General features: G+C 41.3%; 1 protein-coding gene across 1 annotated transcript in view; it reads left to right on the forward strand.

The window, feature by feature from the left end:
* The window catches only part of sema4ba (sema domain, immunoglobulin domain (Ig), transmembrane domain (TM) and short cytoplasmic domain, (semaphorin) 4Ba), a 43,786-nt gene that overhangs the window by 3,178 nt on the left and 25,125 nt on the right, over window positions 1-15,483 (forward strand). Inside the window, exon 2 of the mRNA XM_061035216.1 lies at window positions 13,713-14,110. Coding sequence (XP_060891199.1) covers window positions 13,993-14,110 — 118 coding nt within the window. The 5' untranslated portion in view covers window positions 13,713-13,992. The remainder of the gene's footprint in view (window positions 1-13,712; window positions 14,111-15,483) is intronic.

Here is a 15,483-nt window from a genome sequence, read left to right on the forward strand (position 1 = left end):
GAGAGAACATTTTCATTTTCTGTTATTTTTTCTCTATATGGTTCTAAATCCTTTAGATTTCAGTCCAATTAAACAAACACAGTATTCTTAAAACAAAGTCTGTTTGATATCACAGGCTCTGATTTGGATCAAACGTTTTTAGCCCAGATTAATATTTCTAACAGAACTCGAGGTATGTTTTTAAACCCGAGCCAACAATCGCGTTTCCTTTTCGAGACGAGAGCCATGCTTCCAGCAGTGTCTCTTCTGATTACTCTGCAGCACGGCTAAACGATACAGACTCAGAGGGTTTGCATTTCAAGTATTCTAGTTTTTTTAAGGAAATCTTGTTTAGTTGCCTTTAAGTTAATTTGTGGGATTCAGATAAGAAATCTCTCTCTCTAGTATGTGGTTTGGAGAAGGTCGTTTATCGTGGCTTCTGCTTTATTTCTCTTTGTTTTGCTTGTCGGACTGAGTCATGTCAGTTAAACGTATCTGACATGAGGTCTTGTCTTGGAGCTTTTGATCCGATCACGTGGTCTTCATCAGCAGTTTGGCCAGTTTTCTTGAAATTTCAGATTTTTTTTGTCAATGTTTTCTTGGTCTAAAATGATTCAAAGTTCATTTTAAACGTTGGAATGAGCAGATGACTTCGTCAATCTTTAATTTGCGTCGCATGATGTTAAAATGTTTCGATTTCTATCCGACTTTTATCTCTTGTTTCTATTTGTGCTGAACTAAAAATGAGCGAGAAAGGGTTAATCGCTGAGTTTAGGGGAAGGGGTCGGCCTGTGGAGTGGCCAGCCACTTGTAACCTAAAGGTTAAATACAGGCCTTCAGGGAGTCCTATTACTGTGTACTCACTGATGGGAACTCTGCAAACATGCATTCTGGGAGCACAGCGGGCTCCTCTGTTTATTCCCAGTCCAGCACTGTGCCACGATGTGGGAAATGACTGAAGACATGGAACACGGCCAGGACGCTGTGTTTGGTCCTGTCTGTCAGGAACAAAAAAAAAAAAAACTTAGATCTGACTTTTAACCCATAACAAATATGCAGAAAACAAATCACAAACATGAAGACCTCTTGGGCTTGAGCTTGTCTTTTTTTAGTATCTTATATTAACTCTACTCACGCATGTAAAAGAGTTCTCAGGAAAACATGTCGATTAGGTTTTACATGTGTTACAGCTTTTCATGGGCTTGTGTGAGAATCGTAATCTTTTCAGGGTGTGTTCTGATCATCGTCGCCCTCCAACAGACACCTGTTCCTCTTGGATGTTTAATAATACAGTTCTATTTGAATCCTCTCGGGCTATGTGTACGTTTGACCTCGGACCTGAAGGACGACCACATGGGTGTCACGTACAGAGAAACATGCATCAGGTTGTTTGTTAGCGGTCGGACATGTACCGTGTGTTTCCTTGACATGACTTCGAGACGAGTCCTGATTAATGTGAATCAGCCTCTAACTGAGCCCTGTTTAGCAGCCTGTCCCTCCCCCCCCCACCCCCACACTGCTGTGATTTGATATCTCTGAGCATTCCAGGTTGTGCCCTTTACTCTGCTAATGGTGCCACTGACCCTTCAGACATTCCTGCCGTTACTCTGATCACAGGCGTTTAATTGCCCCACTGTAAACAAGTTGTTGTAATATTTTTTACTGTACACTACAATTATAACATATTTGAGGCCTATACTGGTTGAAAAGACAGTTTGAACTCCTCTGTCGCACAGTTATTCCTATGTAAACTTTGATGCAAATAGTGCTGGCTCGCTCTCAAAGCCGTCCTCTATCATGCTGTTGTATGTTGCGTTGCTATACCAACCGCCTGCAAGTTTAATGCCTCATCAGAGTTCCTGTTGGTGGTGTGAATGCAGAAAGAAAAAAGCCCTTGATTGCATTAAAGATTGCTGACTTTTCTAGTGGTCTTCATGAGACAGGAAGTTGTTATTTCTACTCCTATAGAGATCAGACCAGCTACGATAACACCGACATTTGCACAGTAGCAAAAAAAGATCCTGTTTTTCTTTTTTAGAATCATCTACAGACAGATCTTTGACATGGTAACAGAATCGTATTCCTCCAGTCCAAGAGATGGAAACAGAGATCGAGGAAGGGGGTTAAACGTAAACCGAGACCCGCAGGACAGCAGCAGACTAAAAGCTTCCTGTGGCAAGAGACGGAGAGAAAGCCGGAGAGCTGGCAGACGGGTTGGCAGGGCAGATGTTTTTAGGTGAAGAGGCACTGTAGAAAGCGCCGTGTGAATAATTCATCAGAACGGAGTGAAGATGTGATATATTAAGACACAGCACACAAGCCGTCTTCTTGGCCCTCCTTCAGCACTTTTTCTTGCGCAGCGCGAGTGGCTGCAGGGCTCCGATCCCCTCTGAATCTCTGCTTTCTTTCTGGCAGTTATCCACTGGAGTCGGGGCCAGTCGAGGAGACAGTAATAGATGTGCTGGCGCTGGGTCTATAGCGAGGCCTCTAGACATCTGGAGAGGATGAAAATGTTCAGAATGCAGGTGCAGTTTAAGCTCACAGAACTGTGACTTTTCCTGCTTCCCCCCTCGTCCCCCGTCCCCCCCTCCCCTCCCCTAATGACTTCTGCTGTGGTCAGTGAATGGTACTGGGTTTAGGTAACAGAGGGGGGAATACAAGCAATTCAATAGCAAAGAGAATCTGTCTTTTTGACATTTCTGAATACACAACTAAACAGTTGAAGAGTCATTTTACTGATCCTTTGAAGAAATACCCAGAAATCTCTTTATTTAGACACTCTCAATAAGGACAATGTATTAGTTTATTATCTTCTGCAACAAGCCGTCCTTGTGAAACAGAGATGTATTGAGATCTCCTGTTTGTAGCGATAAACAGTCGACAGTGTGACTCCTTGTAATCTTCCATGTTTGTTTGTGTTACAAGCAAAGCAAGTCCATCGATTCTGTCCCAGCTCAAGTGTCATGTCACTGACCTTACATCTTATAGTTTATAAATAATATGTTAATCACATCCTGCTCCACCTCACTGTAAGAACATCGATGTTTGTTAGCGTGACTCAGTTGCTTCCCCCTAACCACTTGCTCACTTTTTCTCAGTAAACTGTTCTGTAGAAAATGAGAGTCAAACAGTTCTTGCAACATCCTTGATTGGTCTTTTCTCTTGCGTTTGTGAAAGTAGGTGAAGTTTTCTGCGGGCGTGCTATGTGCTCTTGATGTCGCTGAATGAAGAGGCTCAGCTTTCTAGTAAGAGATCATTTCAACTCCATCTCTCCATGACATCAGCTTCCACCTACACGTATCCAGCCATGGGGGTCTGGGTGCTGTGCAGACGTGTCAAGGCTCTGATTGCATCTCACACGCAATCTACGTAGTTTTTTTTCTTTTTTTTCACTGCCAACAAAGGGGCAAGAAGTTCAAGGCTCCTTTTGAAGCCTTAAACATTATAACCCTCGTTTAAGGAGCAACCTCTTACAAAGAAAGTCCTGAACTTTGTTTCATTTTTCTACCTTTCAAGTCTTTTTTTATTTATTTCCAAACATATGACTAATAACTAAAATAGAAAGGACTCATTAATTTAAACTGCACAGTCATTAGCAAATCACGTGAAATAGGATATCTGCCTGTATACCTGCAGCCAAGCACACTGAACTCTGTCATCTGATAGGTTGCTAATCCCCTTATTATGCTTGTCTGGTTAAATTGAAGAGTCAGTCAGCCATTTAATCATCCAGCCTGGAGTTCAATGTGGGCCCCAAAATTTTTGCTGCATGCTCGGCTGTGTACAGTGCTGTTGATGGGGAAAGTGGAAAAGGGCACGGGGGGGGGGGAAATGTAAAGTTTAAATATTTTACAAATAAGACCTGAAATACTGAAAAATGCTGACTTGACAAATTTGCCCTCGAGTGCCTGAATTAGCATGGCCTAAAGCGTGATACTCTTGAGTGACAGGAGTTCATCTCCTCATGTATTGTTTACCACATGTGTTGCCCTTGAAGGTCAAATCTGGTCGTCTTGGATGTTGAATGTCAATGATTGGAATTTACTCCAAATATCAGGACGCTAAAGGACTCACAAGATGGCTCGGATGACTGAGATACCAAGGCCTAAGTTACTCCCGTGGACTTGGAGCGAGGAATGTGCAGCTCTCTATTGATCTTTGCTAAGTGAGGTCATCGCATGTGGGGGGCAGCTGCCCCACTCTCAGACCCCACATAAAAGGGGGAGCCTCCCCCCCACAAATATATTCTAATGTGGTCTATTTGCAGAATAAAAAGGTCAAATTAAAGTTTGACTTGTGCTTCATAGGGCTGAAACGATTCCTTGAATCAGTCAAGCACCTCCATTTCTAAAATAAGGCTTCCAGACTACTTTACATCACACTGTCGAAAGGCACCAAATACTTGAGCATTTACGATACTGACACAGCTTTTATTCCCTCGCTGACTTTTAATATCTTCATTGACACACTTGCGTAAAGCACGCTGCTTTGAGATTGCAAGAACTCTATGGATGGTGTTGACCAATGCGTCAGTGTTCACAACACAGAGATGATTATTCTGTTTAAGAACGTCCTCTCTTTTTGATTATTTGTATGGATTATTAATGGTGTATATTTATAACAGAGGGAGTTAGCCAGACTGTCTGTGGGTGAGCTAACGGGAGCGAGAGAGACAGAGAAAGAGAGAGAGCGAGAGAGAGTGGCACCCTGTGCGTTCTGTTGTTGAGTGTGTCCTCACAGAAACAGTCTGTTTGGTCCTTTTAATACACTATAAGGACGATCAGAGCAGGCTGTAACTTTGAAAAGTACCTTCTGCTTTTTTCCTTGTTTTTAGGATTTATCAGTCCCAATAGGAAACGTTTTTACAGCTGTGAAATCAGACATTTTTAAATAACTCTCTAAGCGGAAGCAGCATCAGTCACTGTGGATGAGATCAATCAAGGCAAGATTGTAATCCTTGACAAGGTTGTCTGACTTTTACCTGGGTCAAAGGTTGAGTACCTGTCCTGAACTTGTTGTGATGTCCAAAGATTTAAGGAGCAATGAGTCAGCTGTAAAGAAGTCAACTACTTGCTAGTTAATATGGATGTTGGTAGGTGCAAGTTTGAACTATTCAAGAGCTAGACATTTCGATATCAAGGATTGATCCATATATTTTTAAGGCACCGGTGTTCTCTTGCTAGACTTGTTAAAAACACAAACCTAAAAGTTTGATCTAGTGGGTTGTAGTCAGAGTGCTCCGTAGACCGATGAAACCCTTTGAGTTGTGTTCAGGGCGGGTCAGTGGATTGTGATTTTGATGGACATGTGGACGAGCGGACGTTCTGAGCCTTTTATCGGCCTCACACAGTGATGGATGTGCTCAGCTCTTTGCCCATTGGCCTGTAGCCTGAGCTTCTGTCTTAAGCTTCTAAGCTACTGGAATGCGTGCAGCTTCTTGCTGCGGACATCAAGGGAGAAGAGCCATGCTGCTTTGTTTACAGCCTTTCATGGATTCCACACCAGCCTAATCAATTTCAAATGGGGATAGATATTTCAATGCTTGGTTGATGTTTAAATAGTCCATGAATTTACATGCTCGGCAAACGTTAAGGCAGTAATTTACGTTGTAGATTAATTACCCTCAAGACAGAGCTGGATCTTCACATCGTCTGCTCTTGAATTCTGTGCTCTGATCATTTCATACCTACAAGAGAGGTAATATCCTTTATAGTACATTCTCTTATAACTATCTTATCATTTGAGTTTAAAGAGAAATCAAACAGGAACACACACTGTGACTGTGTATTATCTATTATGACAAATCTAGTAGGCTAAGTAAAGGTCTCTGGTGGATGCCGTTCAGCCGCCCGCTCTATAGGGGCCTATTTAACTCTCCACTAAAATGCTGACATGATTATGTGGCAAACAAGGAGACGATATTGAGTATAGAAGTGAGTGCTTCAGCATGCCTGACCTACTTACAGCAGCCAAGGCTCAAACAGCTTCTCACCTGTGTCTGTTAGCTGCCAGGACCCCTCTTAAAAAAACACAGGCCTCCATATCTTAAAAAAACAGTGGAGTGGAGTGAACAAATCTCATACTGTGTTTTTATATCGCTCATAAAAAAAAAAGTGCTTGATGAATTAGCTGCTTTTAGTAGACTGGACTGCATATGGTCACATTTCTTTTTGGCTGGTCCACTCCAAACTGTTACACAATTTACTATCAAGTGGACTACTGTGTATGACTCTACAAGCCATTGCTTTGTTATGACTAATGCTTACAGTAGAAGGACAGCCAGGCTTTATAAAGAATGCATACACTGTGCTTAGAAGTATTTGTAGACCAGAATGTGGACGTTAGACTGGAGCGTTGTTAAATTTACCAGAGATTGTATTGAACTCTTTTTTTTTTTTTTTTAAAGAATTCCACCTACTCATTGTTAAATATGTTTCCATCATAGCACTGAGGCGTAGAAGGTGTATGAAATGATTGAACTTTCGATACTTACAGTACACGGACACCTTCAAATACAGTATGTAGGTGATCCTAATATCCTAAGCCAGAAATGTGACATCTGCCAAACTGTTGAATCTAGAGAAAAGAAAAAGGCCAGTAGCTCAGCAAACACTCGATTGTTGAAAACTGAAACGAATGCAGTGGGAGAAGACACAACTATTTCCTCATCCTTGAATACTTAACATGCTCCCGGGGGCAGCAGGGCTTGCGGCGGCCAGCGCCCGGCGGCCAGCACCAAAACACAAGACCGGCCTGTCGGCAGCAGCCATCTCGCCGCTATATTTATATTTTTTCGCCATCATCAGCTTTCTCCATAGAGCCTGTTAGCATAGCTTCCAAGCAATATGGCGGACGCTAAGTTTAGATTCTGGGAGTGAGTTCCCACCCACTGATCTGTGATTGGTCTGTAGCTTCAGTGGTCGAAAATTTGAGGAACTAGCGTTGTAGTTTCACCACGCTAACCGTAACAGCTTCCAGTGACGCAAAAATCGCCATTTTGCGTCACTGGAAGCTCCTTTTCAGACTTAAAAATACAAAGATTTCCCATCTCAGGGGAAAATGAGGGCGGGATGAACGACCATTAAAAAATACTACCAGGTTTCTAATGATACAAAGATTAATGCAAATGGGTGAAGTATCCCTTTAATGACAGCACAAGAATTGTTGTAAGGATTTGGCAGGGAGATTTAAAACTTTAAGCTCAGGTAAGATTAGTTAGGTCATTTCTATCTTCATACGAGAATGTCATGAGTTGGCTAGAAATTCTTATTACACCTTCAGAAATCAAATAAAAATGTCTCTGCTTCTACTTTAGGTCCTATGCCCTTTTGCGTGAACTTACTTTTGTGTATTGCCACATAGACCTTTCTGCTCTTCTTTTACCCACTTTGGCCTTGATAGTTAAAGCAGGCCCTATCATCAGACCCGGCTCCGCTACTTAACATTTCATCAGCAAGCTGCTTCTGCTGGCTTCCACATCTGCTATGGAAATTTGCGCAGAGGGGAAATGGAATGAAATGGAATATCATTTCAAATATTTTCACTCCTGAAACGGGGGTTGATTTAGGCCCTTGTATGGGTTTCAAAGACAGAGATGATGAAATATGCTCATCCACTTTCACAGCCATATATTACCGTTATCTATCAATACATTCTCGGCTTCAAATTGGGGATGTTCGAAGGAGTCAGCTGTTGTGATAAAATTCTCAACCTCTGACCATGTGTCACAATCTCCAGAGGAGAAGCAGGCCTGATGAATACAACTCCCCTGAACCTGAAGTTCAAAACGTCCCCTATCTCTGTTCAAAAGTTAAATACCATTTTAATAAGGCAATTAAAAGTCTTTGGAACAGCATATGGTCATAATTACTGCTGTATGGTTCACTCAGGGAGAAATGAGCCATTAATTATTCTTAGCTGGGTCTAAGGATTGGGTTTAAAAATGGGTCGGGCAGGAAAGAGAGGGAATTTCTGCTCTGGCTTGAGTCACCTCATTAGAAATACAGACTTCTGAATTTCTATTGAATGGGGAACACTATCGGGTTGCCTCAGCTTAGCTATTTGTGAATCAATTTGTACTTTTCTGAAGTCCCTGCTACGAGCTACTAAATCAGTGGGGGGTTTTTTCTAATCACAAAACTGTGTGCGTCATTACATAATAACAAAAATAATAATGCATTTGATTTTTTTATAGCGCTTTTCTAAGTACTGAAAGACGCTTAACAAAGAATAACAACAAAACAGGGAAAACAATACAACAAAGAAATCATGTAAAAGAAGGATGAGAATTGAGTTTGAAAATGGTTATAGGCGAGGTTGAAGAGGTGAGTTTTTAGGGATTTCATTAAGGTGGTGAGTGAGGGGGAGTCTCTTGTGGTTTTTTGGGAGTGAGTGGCAATGGAAAAGGCCCTGTCCCCCCAGGACCGATGGTTGGTCCTGCAGGGGGGACGACGACAGGAGGTTAGAAATGTTTGAATGCTGTGGACTTTTTTAGTCAGTAGATGGGTTGCTATAGGAAACATAAGTTGCCCATATGATCTAGCAGTTAAGTACTGTATGTAGAAGGGAAGATTTACTGAACCTAACTTCAAACTGGGGCGGCAGTAGCTCAGTCTGTAGGGACCAAGTCTGGAAATTGGTCTGGTAGCTGGAGAGGTCCACTTCCTGTGCACTGCCGAGGTGCCCTTGAGCAAGGCACCGATCCCCAAAAACTGCTATATTAATGCATGTCCATGGGATCCTGTTTGTGCATGTGTGTGTGTATTTCGACGTATGTTTGTGTAGCATGTTCATTAAACAAAAACTGTAACTGTAAAACTGAATTTCCCCTCGCGGGATTAATAAAGGAATCGGATCAATTATTATTATTATTAGAAATGAAACCATGTGACAGATGAAAAAGAGAAGCATTAGAGCCAAAACACATTGTTGCCACATTTGGGGTAATTGTGCAGTAATTGATGATGCAACCATCTTTCGCTTTAGCATTTGCAATGACTTGGCTACAGAATACAGAGGGATTGGTGCGTCCAGTGTTTCACCATATTCACAGTTGCCATTTTCCTCTGACATCACACTCATGGTGGTAAACTCCAATGTTGTTCAAGGGTTGTTTTTCAGGTTGTAAGTAAAAAAATAAAAAAACTCAAGGACTCTGTCAATCAGTAATGATGTCAACACATCCTGATTGATAAGCAACTGAAAAGACATTAGTAGACAGTAGATTAGTTGACAAAGTGGTTTCATGCTAACAATGGGTTATCATACAAAATTATGTCCATTAAAACTTTCACTCTTGTATTGAATAACACTTTAAAAAAGGGCATTTATGCATCCATAAAGGATAATGATCATTTGTGACATTTCCTTCATTTTTATGACATTCAACCTTGATCACAGCATTTCGTAATTTTATCAGCAATTGAGCCTCCAATCCAGCGTGTGATGCCAAAGGTTAAAAAAGGTGCTGCTGTCTAAAGTGTGTGTGATTAGCTTCCACTCCTGTAATGGGAAAATGACGTGTGAACAAAGCAGTTTCCTGTAATTTGGATTTGTCACTCGTACCTGACCTCTACTACAGTTCCTGTAAAGTCTTACACATGAGATAGAAATCTCAAAATGTGATGAGTGGTCAAGAGATAAGAACGGGAGGCAGAAAGACGGGTGCAGAGCTTTGTCGACGCTGCACTCCCACACCACCACTCTCCTGATGAACAGCCACTTTGAACATATGTGCTTGCTCCTTCACACATCTGAGAGTCCTTTAGCGATGTGGAGGTGTGTGTGGGGGGAGGAAGGTTGGTCACAGGTTGAAGGCCACATCTGGGAGCATGTGACATGGGTTGTCCGATTGTTGGGATGTAGTTGGCCTGTGTGTGTGTGTGTGTGTGTGTGTGTGTGTGTGTGTGTGTATACAGGTGGCCACAGGAGGTGACAGGCATGCCAAGAGGTCGTATTTATCCATCAACACCTTTCCAGTCAACAGGCTGTGTGTGAAATCCAGGAAGCCTTGACCCCTCCCATTCTTCTCAGATGTCAATGCTAATGTTGGTGCCACCTGTTTCAGCAGTATATGCGCTGCTGCTATTTATAATACTCACTATCTTACAAGCAGTGCTGTCATTGGATGGTCTTTGCCCCATTCAGTGATATATAGAGATAGTTATAGTGTTCACCATGATTTATATTACTGGAAATGACTGGCCTGGAATTTCTGGCTGGGAATTTCCTGTTTGGTTAAATATAAAACTTGTTTTCTCCTTTTAAAGACACTGACTGTGCTCTGAAAGATTTTACTGTGGAGAGAATTACAAGAAAGCTTTACGTAGTCAGTATAACTTAGTTGGACTTATCACTTTTATTTCGAAGGAGGTGCCTTTTTTTTTATGGGAGCGTTAATCTCCACACCATAATGTGTGTGTGAATGAATTAGATCTTTTGTGGTGTGGAAGTTCCTCCCTACTCCCAGGAGAGCTTTATTCAATTTCCTCTCACACCTTTTATGCACTTTAAATGGCTTTCAATTTTGTTGCTAATTACTTATATGAATGATGGGCTAGTCGCTCTAGTGGATAAATACCTCTCTGTACTGTCAGTCAGATAGTGACAACTCGACTTTTTACCCAGAAGCACACGATTTTGAAGTTTCAAATCATTCCCTCTTCATTTTGGAAATCCTAATTTGTCATCCTCACTTACTGTCCCGTAGTTGGAATCCAGGTAAGAGACACTCAGATTTCATTCTTCTGGGTTGCCCTCGGTTACATGCCTGTTGTTCTAACAGCTGTTTTAAGGGTTGTAAGCGGGTCCCTCTCGGGCCACGTGAAGGCTCACCTAATCCTCTGACTGATGGGGGGGTGATGCTGTTCGACACAGACTGTTATGCTCATGGACTCAGAAAACTACTCGGCGCACACTACACAATTTCTGGGTGGAAAACATACTTTTGCAGTATCAAGCATAATCAGTGTTATACTGAATATCAGCACAGCTATCAATCGCTCATTATTTGGAGAAAACCGTGCTCACAAAATAAATATCTGTAATTTGTTTCCAATTATACAGTAAACATGAACAGAAAATGACATGCCAGGGGGGAAAAAAGAAAATCAACAGAGGGATATGCTTATGTTGAGTACCTATTGTTTTAGTTTGAAATAAACATGCTTTGTCTGTTTAAAAAAAAAATGTTGCTTTAGGACTGTTTTCTGACCCAGGACCAGCGGAAACTCAGACTGCTATTCAGACTCGTCGTACACATTGTGTGCTGTCTCTTCAGTCCATTTGACGTTCTCGTAAAACTCAAGTTGCTGCTATACTTTCCATCCACAGAGCACTTTGGTGGATGCAACAGTGGGATTTGTAGTTTTTATGTCGTCCTTAAATTCAGAGTAACAGCAAGTCCTGCAGTGTGATGTTACTTTCATACACCTGTTCTTCTATAGGCGTCATAGCCCCACCACTATTAAACGCTTTATCAGCGCTCGTTTAATGCCTCTTGTCCAATCAAGCTCTCTGGTTGGAGACAACTGTTGAACTCATAAATAAATGTGTAGAGTCATATTTCACATCATGACGATGTTTAACTGTTAAGTTGTGAACTATTCAACAGAGAAATAAATGCATTTATAATAACTTCAAAGTGATGACTAAGTCCTGTTGAAGGCTTAAGCCTACACAATAAAACCAAATGTATGCTTTTGACCATCAGTGTCTCATAATTTGTGTTAAGAGTTTGACGTGTGCAATGATTGTGTCAAACTAGATATGTGGCTGGAGGGAGTGTATCGGGGGAAGATTTAAGAGGAAGATCACAGACGAGAGAGACGGGAGAGTATCATCCACAGCCAGAGCACACTGTCACGTCTGTGTAGGGAGTGAAAGGGATGATTCAGTTTATGCATCATGCAGAGAGGAGCAGTGAAGTGCAGGGCTGCATATAGATGTCTGCGCTGTCAGAGGAGTCCTTGTTCTCTCACTCACACTGAGTCGAGCTCTCTCCACGCACCTCAGTCGGATTCATCTCGATGCATGTGGGCCTCCTTTTTTTTTTTCTGACTTGTCACACAAACCCCCAGAATTAATGTTATAGCTTTCGCTGGTTCTCGGTCAAGTGGTGTCTCACTTTTGAAACCGTTCCACACAAAGGACACTAATGATGTCCGTTACATGTTACAGTCCACTGACATCGGGGGAAGCTGCTGGCAAGGGGGCACCACCCAAGAAAGAAAAAAAAAAGAGTCAGATAGAGACCCAGCCTGCAGCTTTTGAAAGCAGATGTTTCTCAAAACCTCATCTGCTTTTGTAATGATGCCTGTATGTTAGATTTTTTTAATGTCCAGACATCATTGATTATACTTCCTTTTCAACTTTTACAATTCTGGACAAACTGCAAGAGGTGAATGAACTGAAAGATTTTGATCCATACGCTCTCCTGTTGAATAATAATAATCATGTAATTTAATAATCTCTCTCAGTACCAGTCCTTTTTTAAAATATCTTTATTCAGAAGTTAATTCATTATTTGTATGGATGTTTTTTTCAGGGGTTTTTGAGGCGTTGTGGATAAAGAGTTAGCAACAAGTGTCAACACCTGGCATTGCAGGGATCAGTTTTGATGAGAGGAGGAAACAGCAGGCCTCCTTGTATGCAAAAATGTAACCAATCTCCTTTGGCTTCATACACTTTTACCTAAAAAAAAAACATCCTTCTCATAACTAAGAGTAGGCAAAACCAAAATCGTTCTGCAACCTGTGGGAATCAAAACATTTGAAATGATCAGTGGTTGAAATGTATAAACACTGTTTCTCAACACTCAGTAATTAAAGCAGGGTTCAACCGAGGGAAAAACAGTGGGGCAGAAAGTCCTGTCATTCCTGTAATATGAGCAGTTAACTGGGTGTCACCAACAAAGCCTTCCAAGAAGTCTCTCCCTTCTTTTTTCTTCCCCTGCGCCGAGCACAGTAGAGCAGGTACGAGCTGTTCAGATGTGGAGATAAAGGCTTTTGAAGCACAAGGTTGTTCGTCAGTATTTGATACTATCAAATTCACCTGACCTGAGCTTTGTGTAAAGCTCATTTGTGTAGTATCCTGCTAATCGTCACTGCATATGTGTGACTCCCAACACCTCTGAATGAAAACGAAAGCTATGAACAGTATTGTGCAATCTCAGTTATGTAGTGTTGAGGGCAAAGGTCAACTTTAGTTTGTAGAACTTGATTTCATCATTTGGGTCTCGTGCATATTTTTTATTTTGTCAAGTTAAATCTGTCAGCAGACTGTCAATGACAAGAAAATACATGTTGTATACATTTTGTGTAAGCCTTGCAGCTGTAAAAGATGCTGCTTATATTGTGAGTTTGAAGTTTATTTCGGACATGTGAAAAGAAAAAAAGAGAAGAAATTTCTTGATTTTATTGCGCTGTTTTTATTTGGTTTTATATTTTGTTGTGTATTTTGCTGTGTCCTTGTGTTTCTTGTCTTCTGTGTGCTCCTGTTGCAACGCAGATTTCCCCTTGTGGGACAATAAAAAATCTGAATCTGAAGAAAAGAAAGTAATATGTACAAACAATGAAGGACATCATAAAAAAAAAATAAGCTCTTAAATACGTTCTATCAATTTACACGTCTGAAATTGTACCATTGAACAGTGTTAAACTATAATCAGCATACAGAATATATTTTGCATTGTTTGAAAAAGCACCAAACTAAATGTTGATCCTTCATCTTTGCAGATCACAGTTGAAGCCCTGCGCTGTCGTGTATGCATGGAGGCTGACTGGTGGAGGCTTCCTGTCCTGTGCTGCTGAGGTCACTCAGCCGTCATTTCCAACCAGCGTGGTCTTCTGCAGGCCTGAAGGAGAGCAAAAAGGCCCTGCCATCCGACGAGCCTGGAACTGCATGGACAAGAAGGAAAAAATAAACAAAGGCTTTAAAAAGAGGCGCCCTACATGAATTCCCTTAAATCCTGAAAGGCAAATACTGCAAGTTGGGCTGGCGGTCCCTAGGGGAGGCATGTGGACAATGAGTATGGCTTGGCTCCATCTCCCGGCCTACGTTATCCTGCTCGTCTGCTGCCTTCATACGGCCTTCACGGAAAACGATGTCACTCCACGCCTCTCATTCCCCTACAGTAAGTTTGACCAATTTTTTTTAAATTACCAGCAAAAGTATTTTTTTGTGATATTTCTCTGAAATGATGTCACATGGAGCTCATCACTTGATCACATGATTACATCACCAGGATGCTTAAGTGCAAGGTAGTAGACTTATTGGGCTGGTCTTTGTTTGAAAAGAAAAGATGGTGTCCACTTTGGTGCTCCCCTTTTGGGCTTTGTTGGATGTATTATATATTAACAGCTGTTCTTTGTAAACTATCAATACTCGATACTGTCCTCACTAAAAACACAACCTTATATGTATATTATGCACGAGGTCACAAGCAACTATTTCAAGGTTTATTATTAGGCGATGATCCCTAAGTGACGGTTGCTAAGTAATAAAATACACAGCATAACTTCAAATACAAAATATAATAAACTGAGCTTAATATTATCCAAACTACTGTCTTTAACCCTTGATAATCATGTTGTTTAAGTGCTTTAAACATAGCACACTGTGACCTTTTTCACAACTTGAAGCACATAAAACATCTTTGTACTGATGGTTCTCAGTATGTGTTGCCTGCTATTGGCAGATGTGCCAATTTAGAAAAAAAGCTCCTTCCAGTTAACCCATGCTGTACAGGTTGGAGGTTGGAAGGGTAAAAAAATAAAGCTGGACTTTGAATTCCTCCTGATGTGTTGTATCTCTGTTGCAAGCGAACAGCTGTTCAGAGTACAACCGTCTAATCAGAGAACTTATTTATTACAGACGGTAAACATAAACAGGAACTGTGATTTGTCAAACTGCTTAGTTGTGCTCAAATATAACAACAAGAGTTTACAAGACTTTTCCATCTCTCTATCCTGCCTGACTGGTTTAGCAAACTCCAGTTGTCTCCCTGTTTATTAACTCTGCATGTTAAGTGAATATCAATACACTTCATGTGTGTGTCCTTTTGTGAGAGCTAAAGGGATTTGGACGGGGTGAAATGGTGTTTGTCGACAGCATAATGATTTCAAATCCATGTAAATCCACGCGGTGAATGGCAGCTCCATGAAGGGTGGCTCTGTCGAGTACCTACAGGTCAGACATAATTACAAAATGAACAAGCCTATTGTGCTGCGACTTACACCGTCTCACTGCACTGACAGTTATTACTGTTATATAATGTGTTTTTCAGTCAGCTTGCACTCGCCATATCTCACTCTTATAATACGTTTAACACGATGTTGACATTGTGCTTGCCTTTTCACACGGTGTCTGTGTGCATCAGGATTTTACAATGTTTCCCTCCTTATCTGTGCCATGGCCACTACTATTTTATCTGATATCGTTTTAAAGATTTGTTTTTGGGCATTTTATGCCTTTATTGGAGAGCGATAGGACAGTGGATAAAGTCGG

This window comes from Labrus mixtus, chromosome 4, assembly GCF_963584025.1.
Source record: "Labrus mixtus chromosome 4, fLabMix1.1, whole genome shotgun sequence".
Taxonomy (NCBI): Eukaryota; Metazoa; Chordata; class Actinopteri; order Labriformes; family Labridae; genus Labrus; species Labrus mixtus.